The sequence below is a fragment of the Podarcis muralis genome, chromosome 14 (genome assembly GCF_964188315.1).
Source record: "Podarcis muralis chromosome 14, rPodMur119.hap1.1, whole genome shotgun sequence".
Classification (NCBI taxonomy): domain Eukaryota; kingdom Metazoa; phylum Chordata; class Lepidosauria; order Squamata; family Lacertidae; genus Podarcis; species Podarcis muralis.
Window position 1 is genome coordinate 9466930 of NC_135668.1, and position 25832 is coordinate 9492761.

General features: G+C 42.6%; 1 protein-coding gene across 8 annotated transcripts in view; it reads right to left on the reverse strand.

Moving 5' to 3' along the window:
* Positions 1 to 315: 315 nt before the first annotated feature.
* CSNK1G1 (casein kinase 1 gamma 1) overlaps positions 316 to 25832 on the reverse strand; it is a 58130-nt gene continuing 32613 nt past the window's right edge. For 5 of the 8 annotated variants that reach the window (XM_028707167.2, XM_028707164.2, XM_077918786.1 and 2 more), the window contains one exon: positions 3511 to 9130. In XM_028707167.2, the coding sequence (XP_028563000.1) occupies positions 9076 to 9130 (55 nt within the window). In that variant the 3' untranslated portion in view covers positions 3511 to 9075. Of the gene's footprint in view, positions 417 to 3510; positions 9131 to 13442; positions 13672 to 25832 lie in introns of those variants that run through there. The other 3 variants (XM_077918789.1, XM_077918788.1, XM_077918787.1) reach the window with 2 other exon arrangements.

Consider the following 25832-nt stretch of genomic DNA (forward strand, 5'->3'; position numbering starts at 1 on the left):
CCCCTCCCGCCTCCCCCGTGCGCAATGGTACAGCCCCGAGCCGGGCGGAGCGGAGTCCAGGGCGAGAGGGATTGGCCGCTTCCATCTCAGGAGAGGGGGAGGGAGGCCGTTCCTCACCCCCACCCCGGGGGGCGTCGGCGGCTCCTGCGACAAAGGAACGCCACGTTTCCAGACTCCGATTGGGCGGCCAGCTCGGCCAATGGGAAGCAGGCACGAGAGGCGGCAGCGGCTGCGCGCCGGGTTGGGTCAAGCGGCAGACAAAGGAGAGGAAGGACGCGCGGGGGCGGGGACTACATTACCCAGCGAGCAGTGCGTGGCCGGCGGCGGCGTGCTCTTCGCTGAAGTTGCCGCCCTTCGCCTGTAGGGGGCAGTACAACTATATGGATAGGATGAAGGAGAATGTTCTGTTTGTAGCCCTTTGGAAAAATGGTTGCGTGTTAAAGGATCAGACGTGTATAATTCCCATCCATAGCCAGATTTCTAGGGATCTGGCCCTGTTATGCTGCAGTCTTGTACACACTTTGTTGTTGTTCTTAGTCGTTTAGTTGTGTCCGACTCTTCGTGACCCCATGGACCAGAGCACGCCAGGCACTTCTGTCTTCCACTGCCTCCCGCAGTTTGGTCAAACTCATGCTGGTAGCTTCGAGAACACTGTCCAACCATCTCAACCTCTGTCGTCCCCTTCTCCTTATGCCCTCCATCTTTCCCAACATCAGGGTCTTTTCCAGGGAGTCTTCTCTTCTCATGAGGAGGCCAAAGTATTGGAGCCTCAGCTTCAGGATCTGTCCTTCCAGTGAGCACTCAGGGTTGATTTCCTTCAGAAGGAGAGGTTGGATCTTCTTGCAGTCCATGGGACTCTCAAGAGTCTCTTCCAGCACCGTAATTCAAAAGTATCAATTCTTCGGTGATCAGCCTTCTTTATGGTCCAGCTCTCACCTCCATACATCACTACTGGGAAAACCATAGCTTTAACTATACAGACCTTTGTTGTACACACTTACCTGCTGCTTAGTGTGGCATACTGCTACACACACAACGTATTTGCTCAATTCGGTGCAAACAGAGAAGCACGGGGGCTATTAGATGCAAACTGGGTTTATGACTTACTTTGGCTTAAGACACTTGGCATACGGAGAAAGCAAAGGTATTAAAAAGCAAAGCAAAACATCTCAAAGATCCAGCTTATAAAAGGTTAAAAGGTAAAGGGACCCCTGACCATTAGGTCCAGTCGTGGCCAACTCTGGGGTTGCGGCACTCATCTCGCTTTACTGGCCGACGGAGCCGGCGTACAGCTTCCAGGTCATGTAGCCAGCATGGCGAACCAGAGCAGCGCACGGAAATGCCGTTTACCTTCCCGCCCGAGTGGTACCTATTTATCTACTTGCACTTTGACGTGCTTTCAAACAGCTAGGTTGGCAGGAGCTGGAACCCAGCAACAGGAGCTCACCCTGTTGTGGGGATTCGAACCGCCGACCTTCTGATCAGCAAGTCCTAGGCTCTGTGGTTTAACACACAGAGCCACCCGCATCCCTTCTTATAAAAGGTTATGCCCTAATAAAATCTGCCATAGCTATCCCTCAGGACTTGGAACAGGTTCAGACTTCAGAGGATACGCCAGTCGTCCTTAATTTAGCAACAAAAATAAATGCCCGCGTGATCCTGACACAAACCTCCACTCACTAACACTAGGCAACAGAACGAAAGAACCATGTCCCCCATCTCTCCTTTCTCCCCCAGCAACAAGGTATCTATGACAAATGTGTCTCTCACTAAATGTAAACCAACTGAAGAAGTGTGAATCTGAAGAAGTGTGCATGCACACGAAAGCTCATACCAATAACAAACTTAGTTGGTCTCTAAGGTGCTACTAGAATAATTTTTTTTATTTTGTTTTAAACAAACTGAAAGACTATGAATTGAAAGTGGAGGTGATAGATGCACCTTTCCCCTGTTTGTCTGTTTCGTAACACAAAAAATCCTAAATGAAAACTATTTTTTTAAAAAACCTAGTGCACTTAAGCTGTTTTGAGCTACACCTTTCATCAGCCCCAAGTACTGGAATCATGTTTATAGCACAGAAATTTGGCATTTTGAGTGACCTTTTTGTAAACATGACTAAATTTTGACTAGCAGCAATGATGAATGGATCCATGTATTTTTCTAGTACTGGTTTTGCAGACGTTTACTCATAAGACTGTTCCAGACCATTTCTGCATGAATCTGCAAATTGTTTCTTTTAAAAAAAAAACCCACAAAATTTTTTACATGTGAATGTGCATTTTTAAAAACATATTGAGAATATAGGAAGCTGCCTTGTATATACTGAGCCAGACCAATGATTTATCTAGCTCAGCGTTACCTGACTGACAACAACTCTCCAGGGTTTCAGACAGGCTAGATCCTCAAGATTGATCCACAGCTCTACCACCAAGCTACAGCCGCTTCCATTGAAGTGTTCTCTAAAATAGCATTGTGTAGTGTGCAATTGTGTAGTGTTGCAAACCAATTTGAGTTTGACCAAACTGCGGGAGGCAGTGGAAGACAGGAGTGCCTGGTGTGCTTTGGTACATGGGGTCACGAAGAGTCGGACATGACTAAACAACTAAACGACAACAAAGTGTGCAATTTAGACAACAGAGGGATACAAAATTATGCATGGTGTGGAGACAGCAGAGAAATGTATCTCTCTCTCATAATAGTAGCACTTGTAGAAGGTTGGAAGAATCAAATTACATCTCCACACAGTGCAAAACTATGGAATTAGATCCCCCATGAGGAATGGTCACCAATGGATGGTTCTAAAAGTTAAATTCATTCTGAATTAAGGCTAATCACCATTACTAACCCTTTCTTCTTAATGTCAGTTGTCAGTTGGAAAACACAGGAAGGGGGAGTGCTGTTGTGCTCGGGTCCTATTTGCAGGTTTCCCACACTGGCTTGATCTGGCAGACTCTTATGTTTACTTAAACCTCATTTCTCATTCTGTTGCCCAACCATCCTAACAGGAACATTTCAGAATTGTTCACTATCCCAAATAACATGACAGCACTTGGCTACCTCTGACTGCAGAGGATAGCACGCAAGTGAATGTAAAATACTGTGTTCAGTGTGCACATAGTACACAACATATTCACTACAGCATCAAGACCAAGAGCAGTGCTTCATAACTTCTGCCTGATGATGACAAACAGCCTGGCGCTAGTAAACTAACACAGTGCATGGTCTCAATTCAAAACCAAGGTGACAGAATTGAACATGAATGCTTCCTTTGTTGGCGAGACCATGGAAGCACAAAAGCACATGCAAGCTGTGTTTATGCTTCTTTTGCAAATATAATCTACGTTGCAAATATCTCCAGTTTTCTCCTAGACAATACAGTATTAGCATATTTTGTGGTTACTGGTTGGAAATGCAGTGTCTCATCACAGGAGTAGCATCCTCTTTGTTTTCAAGATGCTAAATGTGATGGGACATGGCACCCGAGAGAAAATAAAAAGGACTACACAGATGTGAACAGAGCAAATTTGATGTTTTATTTTACATTAAAAGGGTGCAAATAGGGGAAAGGGGGGTATTTAAGGTACACAACATTTCTTGCAATGTCCCATTAAAAACAGGCACATCAGAAAAGATCAGTAGCAGGACCCAATTCCTGGCAAAGTGAAATCCAACTAGCGCCAGAGGAGCCTCCTGCACATCGTGTTTGTGAGCCCTTATCCTGAACCGTTTCAAATGCATTTGAAATTGACATTCATGTTAAAAAATACTACGCTTCATGTTCACTGCCAAGTTCCAAGAGCAGTGCCAGGATTATATGAATAAAACATTGCATTACACATTTAAAATAAAAAGATTAAAAATCAAAAGGCATTTCAACAAGAATCAGACATGTGCACACAATACTTTAAAAAAGATTTTTCACAGCTGATTTTTCTTTACAGTAACAAGAGTTGCACTCATTATCCCAATCATCCCATTTTTAAAAGCACAAAAGGCCTACATTAAAGAAACAGACTTAATAAATTATACATCACAAAATTTCCAATGGGAACAAGCCACTTAACTGTGGTTTCCCTGTTTGGGGAAGATACAATATTTGGTATGGTCCACCTGCCCCCAAATGATAATTCTCTTCTCTGCTTGGTAATCGCAAAGACAGACTTATCACTATCAAGTTGCTTTTCTAACTGAAGATTAACCTGTTCCCAAGTTCCACAAGGTAGCCTATACAGTTATGCAGCAGTTATGCGGTTTGGAAAAGCATTTCTTAGAAAAAGTGATCATTTTCCTGAGACAGTCTTAAGAGGATGAGAGAGGCTATTTAAAGCCATTTTCCTGCCTGTGTTTGATTGGCATGCACCTGTCATTTCGGGGGGGGGGGGGGGAGGATACTGAACTCAGAGCAGGCACTGGAACCAGGTGCTCTGTAAGAGTGTCCCAGTCCTTCTCAGAAACCACACCCTCCATAGGAGCAGTATTCTGGGGCAACAACTCCAGAACGAAATCCCCATGAGGTGCTGAAGTGCAGGTTCCTACTACATCACTAAGCTGAGGAAAGGGCATCCCGGTCAGAGACTGAGGTTTCCTCGCAATTAAGAAGTTTGGTAATAAAGCATGCAGACTAAGCTGCAGCTCATCCTCAGACCCAAGGCCTGCTGCATAACAAATACTGAAGTAAAGATCTGCACCCCCTCCAGACATTCACACAGCAGAGAGTAATTCCTATAGTGGTTCTTCTACAGCACAGACAGGAAGCCTGTGGCCCTCCAGATGTTGTTGGATTCCAGCATCCGTTGGTCCCCGCCAGCATGGTCAATGATTAGGGATTATGGGAGTTGTAGTCCAACAACATCTAGAGGGCTAGAGCTACCCCACCCAAGACCTGCAGTTAAACTATTAAGGGAGGCTTGAGAAATCAGTTCCCTTCCAGTCACTTACTGGGATATGCATAATACAAACACGGCACTGAGAACTGCCAAGGCAAGCAAAGTAGCCTGGCGTTCTTAGGCCCTTTAACTGCTACACATCATGCCAACATCAAGACCTGCAAAAAAGAAAAGGAAGCTCAATCAGTGAGGCTCAAAACCAATGGGGAAAAATAGCCTTCCAAGCCAAACAATGGGTACTTCCTTTAAGGCCTGATAAGCAATGCAGAAAGCATATTTTCCCTCTTCCCCCATCTTTAGTATTTTGAGAAAACGGGGCTTATGGCTTTGTATTTATAGGGAGGTGCATATTTGGCAGTTCACACCCAGCAATACAACACCATCTTCGGACTACATACAAAGAAATGCTCACCATGGCAGTTTACCTTCCACAAAGCATCGCTCATAAAAGCTCTTGGGAGAGCTTACAAGTTCCATTCGTCAAGGAGCAATATACATTAGTCATTATAAACCACGGATGTGGAAAGATTTAAGTCATGCATGCCTGTTTTGGACTACAGGGGCACTGGGCAGGTCATTTTGAAGAATAAGCGTCCCAGGAAGCAATAGCTTTTGAAGATAAGTTCATGGCGTGTGTTTTAAAATATAAGATTAAGGCTGAAAATTGAAAGGGAGAAAGAAATTCAAGCCAGCCCCAAGGAAAAGAATTTTCTAATTCTGCCACTGGCAATTTTCAGAGTGATGTAATTACATCACAAGAAAGCTGCTTTTATAGAGACTAATGCTGATTAGCTATTTTAATTTCTTCCACCCTAAAAAGAAAGGCAACTGTTTGGTAGCAAAGTCATGATCATGACTATTTAAAATTCAAGAGGGTGGAGGGGTCTACAAAGGATTACTAGTCCATTTTACAGACACCTGCCTTTCCAAGCGACAAAACTGAAGGTAGATTTTGAATGAGCACTTGGAAGAACTACCCATGTCTTTTTAAAAGAATATCTGCTGACATGTTATTCTCTGAGACCCAGAGAAGATTAGAGGCCAGCTAGTCAGGTTTTGAAGCAAGGCAATCCTCACAATTAAGCAGATTTGGCCTTTAATAATGGGAAAGACACACATCCAGTGATGAGAGGGAAGGGAGACCTATATAATCTTACTCATTCCTATTCACTAGCTTCTGACCGTTTGTTTCAAAATAATCAAAGACAATACCATCAGCTTTGTTTTGCAAAGGATGGCGCTGATTTAGAACTGGAAGCTTAGAGAGAAGGCTGTAGTAATTAGCTGTAGTATTATTGATGATCATAGTATTCTCTTCAAAGCAGCTAAGATTGAATAGTTAAGAATGAAGGGGGAGAAAGTTATTTTTACCACTGACTATTTTCTGGAAAAAATTAGCACATTTCAGAAATGGAGAAGAATACTTGAAGACTGCTTCGGCTCCATGTTGCTTCATTGGAAATGGGAGGCTGCAGAAACAGCCCTGGTATGAAGACACTGTATGGAAGCACTGGGAAACTGGGAGACTGTTTTGATAAAACGGGCCAGCACTTTGCATACATTCTCCCATATAGATGCTTAACAACTGAAATGTTCACTTGCGGTAGAAGAGGGTCCTACAAGTAATCCAGAGCAAGTTAGTTTCTCTTGCTCCTTACCATGAGTCCACTAAATCCAGACTTTTACTCAAGTATCCCTACTGTGAGACATTTCTTACAGTTTGGTTTCTGAAGAGCTTCAGTATTTGACCAGAATGCAAAATCGAGTCTGGATATTAACCTGCTTCAAGAGCACATGTTCCCTATATGCATACAAATATTTTCATTCAGAAGGAAGCTAGATCTCCTGAGCAATGGAGCAGAGAAGCAAAAGCAAGATGGATTTCAACCATCAGACATTAAAAATAATGAAGACTTCTAAAGAAAAACAATTTGGGGGGGAGGCTGTTTATTGTGTAGCTTCCTCCATTTGCAAATTCTAAGATGCTCCTCAGTGGAAGAGAACTAGACTGCAAAAGGACAGATGCGTGTGATGCAGCTGGGAGCACAAAGGTCAAGTTTTCATGAAATCTTACATGTCATATTTGATATCTCCCATGCCAAGAGCGGGAAACAAGGCTCATTTTAGCAGGTAGCCTTAGAAACATTTAAAGAGAGTGTTAGTAGTCAGGAGAAATGGGCTGAGAAGTTTTAAAGGTCTTCTAAAAAAACAAACCCTTCTAATCAATGACTGATGGTGAAGAGTTCACTCCTCTTATCTGCATCTTAAATGCAATAAAAAGGCAATTGGCCACACTCAGAAAATGGATGCACAACTTTCTAGGACGGACAGTTCATGAGCAAAAAACAAGTCTACCTTTTGGCTCAAGGGTTGAAGTAGTGTTGGGGGAACCAGGGAGAGGAAGGCAGTCCAAAGCTCAGCCAAGCAAAGCTAAAAATGAGGCTTTTAGATTAAGAAGAATACTCAAGAAATTGACGGGAACCAAAGGAGTTACTGCAGAGAGTTGCTTCTTCTCCCTGAGCAGGTTTCTCCTGTCTGTAGTCAAGGAGCTCCTAGAGTTTTTCCCAACAAGTTAAGAGGGTTATGGTCATGAGATAACTCCCTCCCCAAGGATTACTGACTGAACTACAGCATTGTGGTGCCACCTATTAGGGAAGATGAGACACAAGATTTCAGGTATTAAATTTCTGAAAAGGAAACATTTTCAGTTCACTTCAAGGCAGTAGGCAGAGGCCACATGGTATGTCCTGGCCTTTGGGGCCAACTCCCTTAAATTTCCAATTATTTGTCTCAAGCCATATCCACAGAAGATCTGCTGGAGTTCACAATCTCTGCCTTGGAGCACACTGAATGCAGAGCGGCCAATCCCATTTGGAAAGTCAGAATAAAACAAAGTTATCCAATTGCCTGGGGCATGTTAATAAGGAGCCCTGACTGCATAACAGAAAGAATCATAGGTAATACTCAGACTGCTCTGCTGGAAGCCACATGCTATTCTAGTCTGTATAGATGGCCTTGAACTTCTAAAAGGCCTGATAAAATATGTCATCTAAGGCAGTGGCAGTGTCCTCTCGCTGATGAAATAGCTTTGCTCCCTTTAAATGGCCAAACTGCCTCATCCTTTCCACTTTCGGTTACAGTAGTCTGCATTTGCATTTCTGTGACCTGCCCAGAATTCAGCCCAGCTGACTTTTCTCCTTCCTGCCAGCAGAAAGACTTCCAATTCCAAGCAGGTTATGTCAGGCACCATGGAGAAAAACCACAAGAGGGGTGTTCACTGACAGCTGGAAAGGGCAGCTGAAAATTCAAGTAAGCTTCAGTGCACAACCAACAGTGGGGTATGAAAACCCCTGAATAGTCCCAGGGGATTCCAAATGTGGTGGACAGACTAAGTCAAAGGGAGGCTTTGCACTCAAATACAAGCTGAACATGTGTGCTGGCATCATTCACACCCACAACGGGGGGGGGGGGGACACACGCAAGTACAGCGTACGCATACATAATGCTAAAAATAATTAAAAGTGCAACAACGTAAGTTCCTTTAGAACAACTGACACTTCTCTGTAACCATTCTGAGAAGGGAGATGCCACAGAAACCAGTAAATCAAGGCAACTGGAAATGTAGATTGCAGTTCTCTCGCCATTGGCTTACTATCATGGAATTCGTTGGAGTGCGATTAAGAAGGATCAGGTCTAAGCTGCCAGTGTAGTCAAAACTAAGCCGTTCGCAGCAAGAGGAGCTGGGTCCTCTTGAGAGCATCCTCTCTTCACCACCATCTTGACCCCGCAGTTCATAAAGCCCCCCGCTGTTGGTGGAGGGGGGGGGCAAAGCATGTCGAGAACAAAAGAGAAAGGGAGCAGGAACAAAAGCACATCCACCAGGAACGCCCTCTTTGCTGAACTGCTGTACAGACAGGAAGGTAGCCAGCCAACCTTCCAACAAGGGCAACGAGTGCTGGAAAGGATGCAATCCCGATTCCAAAAGGAGCTTCAAGCGTGGAGTGAGCAAGCGAGACCATTTAGGGAATCCACCTGAATGTTTATTTTGGAATTTTTTCCCCCTTCCTCTCTTTTTGGTTTAATATGTCCCTTGTTTCTTTGTCCTCTCCCCAAGAGAAGCCCCATTCAATAAGACGTGGCAGGAACAGCAGGTAAACAAAGTCCCCCAAAGACCTCAAGGAGACGCCTGTCATTTCTGGCGTTGGGAAGACTTCTTCCTTTTCCTCTTATAGAAGCAGCAGCACCTGGAGCACAAAGAACACAGCAAATCAATAGAGTGTCCTGGGACCTCCAGCAAGCCCTCTCCTCCTTCCAACACAATGCATGTGACGCGGCCAACTTCTTTACTCTCAGAAACACACATGCTCCCAACACCCACCCTCTCCTGCAACAACAGATAAACTCAAGGCATTCAAAGCATCAAAGTAGTCCAATAATCACCACCAGGAATCGCCACCATGCTCTGGGGACCCATGTGATTTTTCAAGGGCTGTAATAACTTGAGGGTCGCCACGACCAGTTCTAGCCTCTAAGCTTTGGCATTATTTTCCAAACCAACATCATTTGCAACTAACGGGGAACGTGAACATGGCCGATTCCGTCTGAAAGGCACACAGCTCAGAATTGCCACCCCCACCGCTGGCAGAAAGCTGCAAGAACGCCCACTTTTAACCAAGTTGCTTTCACCACCACAGATGATACATTTACTATACAAGAAACTATGAACAAACAGGATGCTTCTAGAGTGGAACCGTGGCTAACAACTCCTAAGATAATTCTGAGACATGGAGAACCCTGGCATGGGATGCTGCTGACACAGGTGGACCTATGTAGTATAAGATGAGAAAATCCACCGCTGTTGCCTAAAAATACAAGAGGGATTGAAAAGAAGTGTGGAAGAATTGCTTAAACAACACGGGTTGGAATTCAACTGCTAAACACAAAGTTGTCTTGATCTGAAGTTTCCAAAACACTTGAAGTAGAATTCTAGAACAGTGACTTGAACAAGAAATCGCCTTGCTATAAAAACAGATGGAAAAAACATGCTTTATAGGGAAATGGACTTCAAGCAATCAATTTAATCTATGATTAATCAGAAATTAAAGTTGTAGTCATGACAATTTGTAGAAGATAATTTTATCAATATATTAAAAAAAAAAAACAGTTATACAGGCTACCCAGATTTGCGTGCTTCCTCTTCTGTGCCAAGCTTGATGGGAAAAGGTACATTTTCTCCCAAAGTTAGTGGGAATTTTTTGCCTTACACCACAGATTTCCTTGTAGCATTAAGAACTACAGGAAACTGAAACTTATGGTTGGATTCAATGCAAGTAGGTCTTTTAATTCTGTATTATCTTAAATGCTGGTGGGGTCTGAAATTGTTCAAATCTTGAAGCCATTTTTATTCTGGTGTGATTGCCCATAATATCCTGTAATCCCAGCTCTCAAAATGATACAAATAAAGATGTTTTCCCCCACTTTAGAAATGAGTGATAGGTTTTATCTGTTATGTGCTGTCTCATATTGAAGAGGCACAGTGTCTTTCTGCCAAAATACATTCCCACCACCAATACATACCCCCAAATTTTGGTAATATGGAAATTTAATCGATTAAAAGCCAAGGTGGGATCAATTATTTTTTAAAGCACAGTTTATAACTGATAAGGCAACAAAGATAAAGCAGGTGGATTTAACAACATGCTTAGAGTAGATATTTTTGCTCTGAAGTAAAATGTATCTGGCATATGCATGAAAGCTGGATAAAACCTAGGCTTGGCTAAGCATGATCTGCAGTAAAGGTGGACAGGCTTCAGATGTGTGAGATTACTTGGTTCTTTACTAGAACCCCAAGATCTACTAACCAGAGCCAGGTGCCAAAGACAGAAACATAGAATTAAAAAATTATGAGACCAGACATTTACGTGTGTGTTTTTCTTTCTTTTGGAGTACCAGAATGAAATGAAGTGTATAAGTCATTCAATATAAAAAGCCCACTCCAGGTTATCATTTCAACTGCATAATCTAGATCAAAAGAGTGTCGTTTTGTTGTTAGTATGGTTAAACAATTGGGAATCAGAAATCCTTGCAATCGACCTTCTTCCCAACACCACCCTACAAGATTTTAGGAGATTATTTTTACAAATATCTTGAGAGACCAATAAAGACACAAGCAGGGAGGCAAGGCATTCCCATACTTCAGCAGCTAGGAAGCTAAGCATATAATTACTAAATTAATAGTAAAATACAGGTCACAAAGAGGGTGTACAAGATCTGAAATTCTGATCTCCAATAACTTAAACTTTAAGTTAAATTTATAGCATGTACAAGATCTGAAATTCTGATCTCCAATAACTTAAACTTTAAGTTAAATTTATAGCATGGTGGTAAGTTTGCATTCATATCTGACATTTCTCTCAGATAACAAACATGGAAAGATTTAATGAAAAATATTCCACAGATAATAGAGCCCACTCCATGTATACATATTGTGAATAGTTTTATATAAACTGTATTTGAGCAGTAACTGGCACTCAAACTTATGCTCAAACACAAAATGAGTATTGTAGGGTAACTCCAATGGATTTCTCAACTCTTTCAGTTATACCCCAAAATAATAAATTATTGAATCTCTATCATAGCTGGGGTTTTTTTAAAAAAACAACAACCACATAGTTAGTCAATGTTAGTCAATGAAACGATGAAATGTTAGTCAATGAAACAATGTTAGTCAATGAAACGATTGGTCATCTTCCTAGGATTTGTATAGTCTCAAGATTACACATTTATTAAAAGCAACACAACTGGCTATTAGTCATAAATGAAAGAAAATTAACTTGCCCTCTAATCACCCCTGGTGCTTGAGGGTATGGACATGGCTTATTCAATTAAACTCACAAACGAGGTAACAGAGGAGGAAAGAGCAAAGTGATTTATTGAAAGATTGAAGGTTCTCTCCCCCCTCAATACTGGAATAATGAAATCTATGAAAGATTGAACTTTTCAGTCCCACTACATTCTGGGAATAAGTTGACCAACAGATGAATATCTGAATTAGCTAACTAAAAGCAAGTTAATACTGTTTTGATCATGATTTATTGTCATTAGATTTAATTAATATTTTTGTCTTCATTTGTTGTTTATGTGTAATGTATAATTATTGTGGAATTATTGTGGAATAATTGCTTACATAATACTTAGTAGAAATAGTATTTTTTTCAAAAAATTGCCGTGTTAGCAATTTATGGCCTAGAAGCTCTTCCCTGATAGGTCTCCTGCCATTTGTGGTCCAAAGGGAATCACCCGTTGCCTTCTCACAAGTTAGGTTATCCTCCAGGAGTTTTTCCTCCTTCCTTGTAGCATGTTGCTTGCCTTCTTACCTGAGCCACCTGGACTTGCCTGACAAAGTTTACTGGACAGAAGCAGCTTTCAACATGTGTCTTATCACCCTTGTACTCCCTCTTTCAACAACTTAAGGAGAAAACTATTAGTCATCTGAGCATAATGAAGCAAAACAAGGACAGGTGACTTTGGAATGTTGCCCGTTTTCATCCTTGGAACAGGGATGAGAGAGGAAACTTTGTCCACATGTGACCATGAGGAGCTCTCCATGGTTTGGAGAAAGACACCACAATAAATAGCCCATGCAAAGCAACAAGCCATTGCGTTGGTCTCACAGAGCTGTGAATGATGGGGAAGAAGGGGGAGGAAAAGAAAAGGCAGAGAACTCGCTGTGTTGCACTGAACTACAATCAAAGTTAACATTAGCATCTGGTCACCCATTGCAATATCAAATGCCTTATAGTGCATGGCCTGCCGCATTAGAACAGAGCTACAGGCACTGCTAGCATCAGCACAACTTTGTTGCTCCCACTCTCAGCTTCTGGATCAGTTACAATCTATTGTACAATGTGTGCGTTTTTAAAGGAGACTCAACCAATTTGGGAGAATATCGCATGCTGGCAAAATGCTCATCAGTACAAATGGACTGTATGTATCCTTCCCTTTCCAGAGAAGTGAATGGTTTTTCCACTAATATTTGGCGTTACGGATTCCACTACCTTTTACAGTAGTAATCAAAGCAGCTGCAACTGGAGACACTGCGGGGAGTGGACAAAACTTGATCTCCTCCTTGGGCGCTGACAATCCCTGCAGAACCTCCTATGCTCCATCTCATGGATGAAAAGAACCCCATAGCCCCATCCTTGCTTGGAGCAAAGAAGAAAGGGCAAGGCAGTACTTAGAGGTACAACTGGTTCTTGCATAAACTTCCACTCCACAATTAATAACTGTTTACCTAACCGAAATTTCTGTAACACAGACCTTACTAGAAAATTATTATTCACAGAAAATCTGCATCTTGAAAGATCGAACTAACTTAACCTGCTAGAGAGAGTTGCTTATTTTCCATAATTAATTTTAGGTGAAAATCTGAAACCTTGAGTACACAATTTGATTTACTTTGCATAGGTAGCCCCATATAAGGCATGTGATCTCATTAGTGGATAAAACCTCAGAGAGAAAAGACAACTCTATAATAAAACAGGAAGGTGACATATCTAGGTTTTGACATGGTGTATTTTAATCAATGATAAAATGAACAACATAAGTGAAGGAAGTTGATCTGTAAAACCTGGGAGGCATGCATGAAGCTAGGGTGACTTATGCTGCACAGATGGCTTCCATTATAGATGACACAGGCTGGATGGTTGGCAGAACCAGACAAACCAGTCTCTTATGAGAAGCCTGGAGTGGACACTGGGTGGCCTTCACCTATGAAATTAATTCACTATGAAATGAAGCAGAGACAGAGAGAGAGAGTCACAAAGACTGATGGAATACATGATATATTCCTTAAAAACACCTATTTCCCACATTCATTGTTTCCATCTATACAAACAAGGGGCAGAAGTAGATATGCTAGCAATTACTTCTAATGTTCCCAACACCTCAAATTTCTAAGGTGGAGGAGTTGCCATAAAATGGTTTCCCCTCCCAATAGTCACTTGGCAAAAGTATTGTGAAATTCACTATACTGTATAATTTCTGGCTAACTATATCCTGAACATGGTTTTTCAGAAATAATACAAGGAGATTCTCACCAGTTCTGACTTTCCCACTTAAGAAAATGGGTGTGTGTATTAGCTCTTAATGCAATGCAAATGATTCCATAAATGCTAATAAATAACAATGGCCTACCACTCATGCCAATGGAAGATGTACACTTTTGAAATATGTAGCTTGTCCAGTCCAACCAAAATATTATGACTGAGCATGGTATATACAAAAGCACACAGAAGTTGAATAAAATGCACCAATTATGCTAGAAGGCCAGCATCATAATGCAAAGCCATTTGCATATTTCTAAACACACACACTACTCCCCAGATAGATAATGATGTTGCAATGCTGCCAGACAGCACAAATATTCTGCAATTGCTTCCAGCAACAAACTTCACTAACTTCTCTGGTTTGCTCTGAGCAAAATTTAAAGTGCTGGTTTTGACCTATCAAGACCTAAATAGCCTAGGACTTTTAACTGCTAGGTGAAAATTATTATTCAGCAAAACTTTGGAATGGGTTTAATTATAGGGGCTTCCAAATGCCCAACTGCTTAAGTTACACTGCATTTGTGTGTGTGTTTTTATTTGAATTTATTTTTTAGGTTTGTAGGCCAACTTGTTCCTAAACAGTAACAGAACTAGAGGATAATACTTTGAAGACAGTAAATACAGGCTGGCAGACAGATTGCTTGTTAAGGTATTTTAGCATTTTAAATGCTGCCCAAATATGAGGGTCAAATGCCTTCACAGGATATAAACTACAAAATAAGGTAGGGCAGTAGGGGACTCCACCAACAGGATACCCTTGGATTTTTAGTCCCATAGTCTATTGAAGCCTTTCCCAACTTGGGGTCTTGCAGCTGCTTTGAACTACAACTCCCACCAGCCCCAGCCAAATGGGAGTTGTAGTCCAAAACAGATGCAGGGCTGGCCTATTGCACACGTTTGGTTTGGTAGCAAACAGATATCTAACATAGTTTCCCTCTCTTTTAAAGGATCAGACAATGTTACCAAAGGATGATCTAAGACTAAATTCTTGAACTGTGGGTAAAATTCCCTGGGACAGTGAGACTAGTGATCCACCATTGCCAAGTGTCAAGTTCTCCACTGCCCAGAAACAAATGGACAGAATCATATACTCTGACCCCAGCAAGAACTCAGCAAACAAAGCCAGGGGAGGAAGCTACTCGAAGTTTGTAGGGAATGCAGGTTGGCCCTAATCCGAGATATTCTCACAAGTGTAAGAGATGCACTGCTGCTGAAATCTCCAGCGTCACACACTCTGTCCTGCTACAGGCAGACACCAGGCACAGGGTTAAGAGAAGTTCCTCCAGGCAGCTTATGTTTAGAAGGGAAGACCCCTCTGAAGCACACACATACTATTTATGATATTATTATTATTATTATTATTATTATTATTATTATTATTATTATTATTATTATTATTATGTGTGTGTGTAAACCACTTACGATACTTCGGTTTGAAGCAGTAGGCAAATAAGAAATAAATAAATAAATAAAGTGCCCTTCCTACAGCTGCAGTGGGGAGCTATTCCAAAAGCAGCAGCAGATGATGTGGCTCAAAAGACTGCAGATACATACACAGGAACTCTGAACTCTTAAAACACACACATACACACACCCCTTAAAGAGTCAGGTATGGCCAAGTATGTCTTAAGACTACAGAACTGCTAATAACCATGGACTTTATGGGACAACTTATGGTGCACATCTATTGCTATCTATACCTCTTTAGGGGGGTGGATATATACACACTGGGTTGTATGCAATGCAGTGCCAAGTTAAAGTCACTAAGCAGGACACTTGCCCTGCTGGTGAAATGTTTTGCACCAGCAGAATGTTGTTGAACCAGAGAATGCATACGCAGGCCTTTGGTAACTTCGTTGCATGACAGACAGCACAATATATTGTGCAATGAATTTCCACGTGTGCAATTGTTGCATGGGATTCACCTGTTGGGCAACATTAAAACTCATCCTTGAGCTCGCAGACAGAGAACACTGGATATAGGCTATTGTATTTTATGAGCCCGCTTGCTTGTACAGTTTATATTTAAAACAAAAAGGTAGCTACAGATAGAAATGAATGAATATGCATCCGATATAAAAGCCTACAGTTTAATCAGGAGCCCTCTGCAATAGTCAGATCAGGAAGGAAAAATATAAGCATCTCCAAACTATTCATGTTCCATTCGGCCAACCAGACTTCAATAATGGCCTAATCAACAATCATAGTCCAAACATGACTATTTGCTCAAACTACTTCCACATTGATGACAGAGTAAATATTTGGCATATATATAGTCCAGATCTGAAAATAACTTCAAGAAGGGGCAACGGTACACAAGGAATATACCTGTGAAAAGGTAAAGTAAAACACACACAGCCTAAAACACCCCAGTTACTGGAAAATTCATGCCTAGTAGTGAATTCACTAGGCATGTTTATCCTAGCTTGTTTATCCTAGCCTTATATTTAAGAATTTGCCTGTGATAATGAATTTTATAGAGTGAGTGTGCAACTGGTAGAGAAGGGACTGAATGCTCCATCCCTCCCTTGCTAGCTCACTGTGTTTCCATATACTTTCCTCTGCAGCCACCACAGAAATACAAGCAAGCAGAAACAAGACTGGTACAGTGGTACCTCGCAAGACGAATGCCTCGCAACATGGAAAACTCGCTAGACGAAATGTTTTTTTGTTTTTTGAGCTGCTTCGCAAGACGATTTTCCCTATGGGCTTGCTTCGCAAGATGGAAACGTCTTGCAAGTTTGTTTCCTTTTTCTTAACACCGTTAATACAGTTGCGACTTGACTTTGAGGAGCAACTCATAGCATGCAGTGTGGTAGCCTTTTTTGAGGTTTTTGAAGACTTTGGTGATTTTTGAAGCTTTTCCAAAACTTTTCTGACACCGTGCTTCGCAAGGCGAAAAAAATCGCAAGGCGGCAAAACTCGCGGAACGAATTAATTTCGTCTTGCGAGGCACCACTGTATATCACATAAAAGGGGGGTAAACACTTCCCAACATAGAGCAAGCAAAACCTCAGAAAAAATAACATTAAATTCTGCAAACTCCATGGTTCCTTCATAAAAAGCCTTACAGGAATAAATATAAATGCCCCACCACATAAATTGAATTCACTAGTCTTTTCTAGGAAGATGCTCCACAGACATAATGATACCAGTCCTGTTGGACAGGGACAAACAATTTTGTTTGCTAGGCTGGGATAATTATGCCTGAATCAGGCCATACATTTGTGCCGGAAACTCATGGGCTCACAGTGCTGTGGTACTGGACGTTATGTAGAAAGCTAAGATTTGCTATGTGTGTTCAGTTCAAGACACTCTAGGTCCTCAAGTGGGGACACTTGTGCAACTCTCTAAGAATAGAGGCCATGAAGCATAGCCCCAAATAGTTAAAAGTACTTGCATACCACCCAGAAGTAGAAATTTGGTATGCATACAGATGCCCCAATTACAGTCGTACCTTGGAAGTCGAACAGAATCCGTTCTGGAAGTCTGTTTGACTTCCAAAACATTCAAAAACCAAATTATGGCTTCTGATGAGAAGCCCCGTAAGCCCCATTGGATGTTCGGGTTCCAAAAGAACGTTCGCAAACTGGGACAATCACTTCTGGGTTTGCGGCGTTCAGGAGCCAAAACATCCGAGTTCCAGGGCATTCGACAACCAAGGTACAACTGTACAGTGGTGCCTCGCAAGACAAAATTAATCCGTGCTGCGAGTCTCTTCGTCTTGCGGTTTTTTCGTCTTGCGAAGCACGGCTATTAGCGGCTTAGCGGCTATTAATGGCTTAGCGGCTATTAACGGCTTAGCGGCTTTAAGAAAAAGGAAACAAACTCGCAAGAACTCGCAAGACTTTTCATCTTGCGAAGCAAGCCCATAGGGAAATTCGTCTTGCGGAACGACTCAAAAAACAGAAAACCCTTTCGTCTAGTGAGTTTTTCGTCTTGCGAGGCATTCGTATTGCGGGGCACCACTGTACTAGAAAAGTCTGAAAGAGGACCATTTTAACACCCAACAGTCAAAACTCAAGAATGGCATTTGTTCTCCTGGACAGAACACGCACAGGACTGAATGTTGGGTTGTGAGAGTTCTGTTGTTCTTTCACACACTCCAATAATTAACTTATTTTGTTGTGGGAGGAGGAATCATTACCAGTAGCAGATGGAGACAAGCGATCCATTATTGCAGAATGTAAGCTACATTAGTAACATTTGCCTCTTGCAATGAATACATGATCAGAAGCAAAGGTACTGCGGAGCAGCAGGAACCTGAGCTAAAACATGACTCGACTCGACTTTTCACTCTGACAATCTCAATCTTCTCTCTCTCCAGTGCCATCAACGCAGATGCAATTCACAAACACAATTACAACAGGCTGTGTTTTCAACAGAGATTACAGGCAAATGAGACTTCCTTCAGGAAAGGGCCTCATGATTTCAACCCCAAACCTGTTAAGATTACTGCCATTTTTCTCCACTACAAGGTATACAACAGTTATCTGCCCTTTCTTTCAGCTACAACAGTAGCAGGTCCTTATAAGAAAGAAACATGTGAGCAAAAGACATGCAAGCTGGGGAAGGAACAGAGCAGCCAAAATATTCTCAGGGCTCTAGATTTCATGGGTTAGAACAGTAATTTCTTCCCCTGGTGGAAGTGCCTCATTACCTTGACTTTTTAACTTTGAATTTGATGTTCTATGCAATAACCTATACAGTTTATTTTGACAATATCAAAGAATCATAGAATTGTAGAGTTGGAAGGGACCACAAGGATCATCTAGTCCAGTGTTTCCCAACCTTTTTTGGGCAAAGGCACACTTGTTTCATGAAAAAAATCTCGAGGCACACCACCATTAGAAAATGTTTAAAAAATTAACTCTGTGCCTATATTGACTATATATAAAGTAACTCTCTTTAATAGGAATCAAATAAACACAAAGAAAGTATTTTATAATTACTTTATTATGAAATAGTAAGTAAACAGAAATATGAAAAATTATAAAATACTTTATTCAGTGTGCAACCTGGGCCTGTTTGGCTGAACACAAAGCTGATATTCTGGCTGGAATCGAAGAAAGACACACACGTAGCTCTTCGTCAACAGCTCTCAGTCTCTCTCTGTATTTAGTTTTTATAGCAAATGAAGGAAGAGTAAGCAGGCTGGGGTGGGTTAAGTAAGGGCTGAAAGTGCCTAGATGAAGTGGGGGAAGCTAGAGAGGAGGTACATTCTGACGTTTGAGGATAGACTAGGTTCTTTATGTGAATGATAGGTGAGTTATTTGACAGATCGAACTGAGAGCAAGGTGTGGCTTGTGTAGCTGGGGTGGACATGAATGTTTGGGGTGCAAACCCCAGGCCGGCCAGGTCCGAGGGGGGGCAGGGAGAGACGGGCCTGCCTGCCTCTGCCTGCGCTGTGGTGTGTTTTGCCCCGACCGACGGACGGACCGACCTGCCAGCTGTCTCCGCAGTAGCAGCGCGGACTGGAGCTCCGTCATTCTCCCCGCCGGTGCCCGGGGAGGGGAGTGTGGGGCGGACGCTGTGGAAGCGACGGCGTGCTCCTCCTCCTCCTCCTCCTCTTGCCGGGCTAGAGCCAGCCGGCTAGCGCTCGCCCCTCCTTGCTCGAGCCGACCCCGCCGCCGGGGGCCTTCCCGTCCTCTCAGCGGCGGCGCCTCGCGTCCCTCGTCCGGGGGTTGGGAGGGGGCTGGGGGGGAGGAAGGGGGCGAGGGGGAGCAGCCGCCGCCGCTCCTGAGGAGATTCTGAGGCGGTGGCGGGCGACGCGTGGCGGAAGAGGAGGGGTCCCGCCAGCCCCGCGTTTCTCTCTCTCTCTCCCTCACGGAAACCTTCCCCTCAGCTTCTGCCGCTTTTTCTCTTCTTTCCCTCTTCCTTTTTTTTTTTTAAAAAAATGAAAAATCTTTCCTTTCTCTCTTTTCCAGCCCCCCCCCTCTTCACGGAATTTCACTGCACTCAGGCGCCGCGGCGCGCAGGCGCACTGCTCGCTCCTCTTTCCGCGCAGGCGCCTTCTCTCGCTCTTTCGCCTCCTTTTCTTTCTCTCTCGATGGTCCGCCTACAAAGGAGCGAGGGAGGCGCCCGCCATGTTTGGATTTGCATCCAGCAGGAGATGCCGCCGCCGCCCCGCCTCTCGCCGCCCGACTCGCCCGCCTCCCTCCCACGGCACACCAGGCAACGTCTCGCGGCACACTAGTGTGCCGCGGAACACCGGTTGGGAAACACTGATCTAGTCCAACCCCCTGCAATGCAGGAATGTTTTTGTCCAAAGTGGGGCTTGAACCCACAGCTCTGGGATTAAGAGTTGCATGCTCTATAGACTGAATTAACCATCTTCCTTTGGCTGCTTTCGTTCCATATACAGTGGTACCTCGGGTTACAGACACTTCAGGTTACAGACTCTGCTAACCCAGAAATAGTACCTCGGGTTAAGAACTTTGCTTCAGGATGAGAACAGAAATCGCGCAGCGGTGGCAGCAGCAGGAGGCCCCATTAGCTAAAGTGGTACCTCAGGTTAAGAACAGTTTCAGGTTAAGAACAGACCTCCAGAACGAAGTGAGTTCTTAACCAGAAGTACCACTGTATAGCTAGAGGAGGAAGAGACTCAAGGGCTGCAGCAGACCCTATGAGGGGCTCAGTACGGAATCCTCATGGGCAGCTGGTTCCTTAAAAAACACTCTGCTTTCCACACATTTCAGACATCTCAAGCTTCTCACCTGCTTTTAAAGAGTCCAGTTGTCAGGAAAAACATTCCCATTTCATAAAAAAAATGCATCCCTTCCTCTACAAAGCCCCAGAGAAGAGAGAGGCACTAATTTACGTTACCATTTCTTCCAAAGAGCATCTAGAAGTCACCCTCTGGGAGTGTCCCCTGCCCATTTGGTGAGTAGGACACCCAACACCACACAGATTCCTCTCCACTGCAGTTTTCAAGCAGAAAAGAAAGAGCAGGACTCCTACTTTCTCCATAACCCACACAATAAGAGAAGACAGAAAATACAGGAGTGGGATTGGTGGCGACTATAAACTTTGTGGACCCTGGGCCCCAAATCACACATCACTGCTCAGAAAGGTAACAATTTGTTTAGCCTTTTGCAGTAGCATTACAGACCTCACTGCAATAAAATCTTAAAGTTATCATTTCTTCATGAGAGAGTTCAGGTTAAAATGTATGAGGATGACACCTCTTACACAGAAAGGAGCATGTAGTGTTTTACAACTATGAGAGCCCAGCTAGAAAGGAAGAAGAGCAGAGTTGCTAAGCTTGGTGCATCAGGACAGGTAGGGGAGGTTTTGCCCCTTGTTGCCGTGTCTAAGTGACCCTCAAAACTAGCCAGAAAGCAAGTAAACCTATCTCCATAGCCATTCAGCTGGGCCTCTTGGTTACTGTAACTCAGACAAGGAAACGCTTGCTTATTCTGGCCCCATCAGGGCTCAAAATAGGTAAGTCAGAATTTTAAAAATGTTTGTACCCTAGCTTGCCTTTCCTCTGTCGGGGAATGACAGATGGTGACACACATGAGAATCCCAGGTAGTCATCCATACAGGAAGTGACCAGACCCAGACCGCTTAGCTTCAGCAAGGGAGTGGATTCATGCGCATTCAAGGTTATACTCTGGCATGAAACATTATGGGTGCCTTTTGTTCACACACACTGTTTGAGAGAACAGCTGCAGCTTGGGGCACACATAAAAACAAGTATCAGTGATAATCACAATGGTGAGAGTAGTAGCTTTTCTCCAACTTGTAAACAGCTCTCATCACATAGGTTGCCTCCTTGTCCTATCCTCACCCTCTACAACAAAATATGAAGCTCTAACCCACCTTCCGCAACCTGGTGCCCTCCAGATGTTTCAGAATACAGTATGACCATTGGCCGACAGACCAATGTTCAAAACACTTGGGTTCTGAGTTCAAAACACTTGGAGGGCACCATTTTACAAGCTGAAGGCTATAAACTAACTCTTCCCCACAAACTGCAGGAAGCCACAGGAAGTCAAGTACCTTGATCTGTGCCTGGTAATAAGCAGCCTAGATGTAATTCAGAATAGTATTTATTCTGGACTGGGAACCAATAAACTATTTTCTTACTGTAGGAGCCTAGCTCTGGAAATACCAAGCAAAGGGCGACACCCACCCAAGCCACATTTTTACCATGAAGCTGCCGACAGAAATCAGGATTGAAAAGAGCAGAACTCTAGCTCTGTAGCAAGTGCAATGCTTTCAGGACAGTTGTGCCTCTGCCACAAAAAATTGACAACTGACAAAAGTGTGCAAGTAGAGAGAAAATTGCATAGGAAATTTATTGCCTCTAGCTCCAAGCACTTCCTAACTTCAAGTATTTGTTCACCCAAATAAAACTTAAAAGACAAGTGTTTGGTGTGTTAGGATGACAGTCCAAGGACTCTGAGCAGCTCACCCACCCCTTCCGTTAATTTCATTTTGATTTGGCCAATCAAGCCCTAGTCTGGTTCACGCCCCCTTGTATGTGAACCAGAGAGAGTGACTCACCACAAGTTGAGCATTTTCAGGCAGCTACAATAGACAGTGTGAGGAGAAAGAAAGAAAGACAAATAAAAACACAGAAAGGTAGGGAGACATTAGTTCAGAGGCGAGATGGAAGCATGTCATGGCAAGTCATGCAAACATGCAGTGCAGATCTGTGATACACATGATGTCTACCTGCCTTGTCAAACCTGGTTCCACCTGAACCTTCTGCAACTAACCAGGAAAGAGCTATCACAAGGGATTGTTGCTTTGAGACAAAGTTTTCACAACTGTCTAGGACAACTATGTTAGAGCATCAGAAAATCATCATTGACGGGAATGTGCTCTAGAGGACTTTGGCAGATTGGAGCAGCAAGAAGGTTTCTGAACCTTTTAAGTTGCAAGTAAACTGTAGAGATAACTGGCTAAAAAGGCTCAAATGCAAATACCTTAAGTGCTTTGATGGAACATGGCAACTGATCAAAACAATACCCCTACATTTCCTTAACTTCATTTATCATTTTGAGAAGGAGTTAGTCTCCCTACACGCCTTGGAAATAAATTATTACCACCACCACTACTGTGTTATTTAAGTTTCAGCATGTGCTGGAGAAAGCAGAAGTAACACTTCTGGCACAAAGGATTTACAGTCTAACTTAGGCAGAACATAGGGGACAATGGAAAATGTGGAAGAGAAACCAAAATAGATGGGACAAATGAGCTTATGATCTGGAGCAAAATAATGGAGAGCCTTTAAATTTAAAGGCTACAAAAGACAAAGCTGGTGTGGAAAGTGACAAAGGAAGCTGGAAAAGAGATTTAAGACAATGGGTGACTTTTAGCTACGGTAGCCAGCAAAAAGAGGATGCAATACCATGGATGATGGCTTAAAACAGTTTTAGAGATGGAAACAGTAGCAGTATTAAGACAACAAGAAAGGGGAGCATTCCATGTCCGCAAGTTTGCAGTCTTGGGAGATTGAAAAAATATCAAATTTCTGCCAGCAACAGAAGTAGGGACAGGTAGTCAGGAGAGGAAGTATCTGAGTGAAAAGACCCCACCTCTGAGAAACAGGGGCAACATCCCTCTGAATACTAACAACAGCAGGAAAAGACTATTGCCCGCATGTCCTACTTGTGGACTTCCCATAAACGTCTCATTGGCTACTATGAGAAACTGGATGCTAGACTGCATAGGTCTTTGTTTCGATCCAGTAGGGCTCTTCTTAGGTTCCTAAGATTGATATCTGAATTCTTACCATGTTGTTTAGTTTGGGATACAGGAGTTCTTAGCAATGCAATCAGAATAAAAGAATTCATTAGAAGTTGATAATCACGAGTTTTAAAAAGGGAGAATTTTTATCTGTATAAGTGAAGCACAAGCAATGAGAGCTAAATGCAAGCAACCAGAGGCAAATGGCTACATTTTGAATGGATGTAGAGCATATTATGAGCCAGGGAATGAGATAAAGGAAAAGGAAAAAAGAAGTTAAAGAGGATCAAGAATGGCAAAAACAACATATTGACATGATTGAAAGTACCAGATTGTTTAAATAGAATGAAAGCTACTCTAAGGTTTGGCCAGAAGAAGGTATTGAAAACTTTGGTAAAAGCAGTTTCAGTGAAGTTAATCTAGCAAAAATCAGATTGAAAAGAGTAAAGGAAGGAGTTGGAGGTCAAAAGGTAAACAGGATCATACGAAATGCTCAACGAATTCTGCACTGAAAGGTACTGGATGACAGCTGAAAGTGGGGGAAGGATGAATATAAGGAGGAAATAAGGACTGAGAAATATTTGTATGTCTGAAAGCCCACGATAAGGAACTAGGCAGCACAGAACAAATGAAGATAGCTAGAGAGAGAAATCAGAGGTAGGAAAGGGTGGATCAAGGGATCAGGTGGCATGATTGAAGGTAGTGAGCATCTTTCATATATATATATGAAGGATAGAGAAACTGATGAATGACAAAACTAGGGAATTTTGCATATGGAGGGAAATAGAAAAAGGTCTGGATAGAAATTCACAAAGAGATCTTATATTCTTCGAGCAGGAGATTCACAGCAAGAAAAAAAAAGAGCAGACAGAAAGGCTTCACTAGCAAGAATAAGTCTGGAGACGCACAAACACAGCAGGCTTAAAAAATGACAAAGTCACACAGCTTGAGGTAGACAACATTTGAATGGTCTGTTAGAAGTTGATGGCTTAATAAGTAAAGAAAGATCATCCATGGCTGGGAGATGAACAGGCAGAAAGGAAGAGTAAAAGGGAGAGTGAGGAAAGAGACGGCAACTTGTCTAGAGGAAAGTAAAACTGAAACGCCTTTTTCAGCTTTCCAAGTTTTACTATACAAGTTAAACACACACACACACACACACACACACACAACCTCACCCATCAGTTCTATACATAATTAATTGCCCCTAAGCCCTATGAAATTAATAAGACTGTGGTATAAGTCATTTCCTTTGTATAGCTGTACTTTTCAACTGAAGTATCATGTTGACTAGAAGTCTGTGTGAATTCAAATGTCTTGGAAACTTTTAGCATACCCAGGAAATTGTGGGTAAAGCTTGAATGTGCAATTTCCATGGAAAGGTCAAGTGCAGAGGAGATATGGTACACCGTGTTGTAACCACAGGACCTTCCCCAATTCCACCGTCAACATTAAATGTCCCTAACTTTCTTATTTACTGCAGAAGAAAACAATTCTTCACATAGCTCAGCTGTAAAATCAAAATCAGTAATGGTATTTTATTGGCATCTCCCACTAAGGAGGCAATCCTAAACATGCTTACTAGGGAGTAAAAAACCTCAATGAATGTACTGTGATTTATTTTCAAGTTAACATGCAGAGATATTGCTGTTGTCACAGCTGCAGCAACAAGTCCACCACAGGAGAGTATGTCCTTGGGGACATTCTGAAGTCTTAATTTTTAGGCTCCATGGACATGGCCTAACTTAACTTAGCTGATGCTTCAGCACCAAAGCAAAGGCTGTCTTGCATAGAGCAGCAAGCTGAACAATTTATTAGAAGCTAGTATCCAAAGCGAAGTACAAGTACTGAAGCCCAGTTCACTTGAGCAGCACTTGGTGGAAACTAGTTTGCTGTCAAAAGAAACTCGGGCAGAAAGCTCTGTATCATATAACAATAAATATCCAAAGTAGTTAATATCTCATCCCACCCCCATCTGCTGAAATATATTGTTCCCCTGCAGAGGAACAGAGGCTCAGCTGGGAATGCAACACACAATTATTAGGTTTGCCACAAGGACCTCTCAATTTTATTTAAATACATTCAAATCCTGCATTTCTTGCAGCTATGAAGCTCTCCTTACGGCTGAAGACAAAAATGT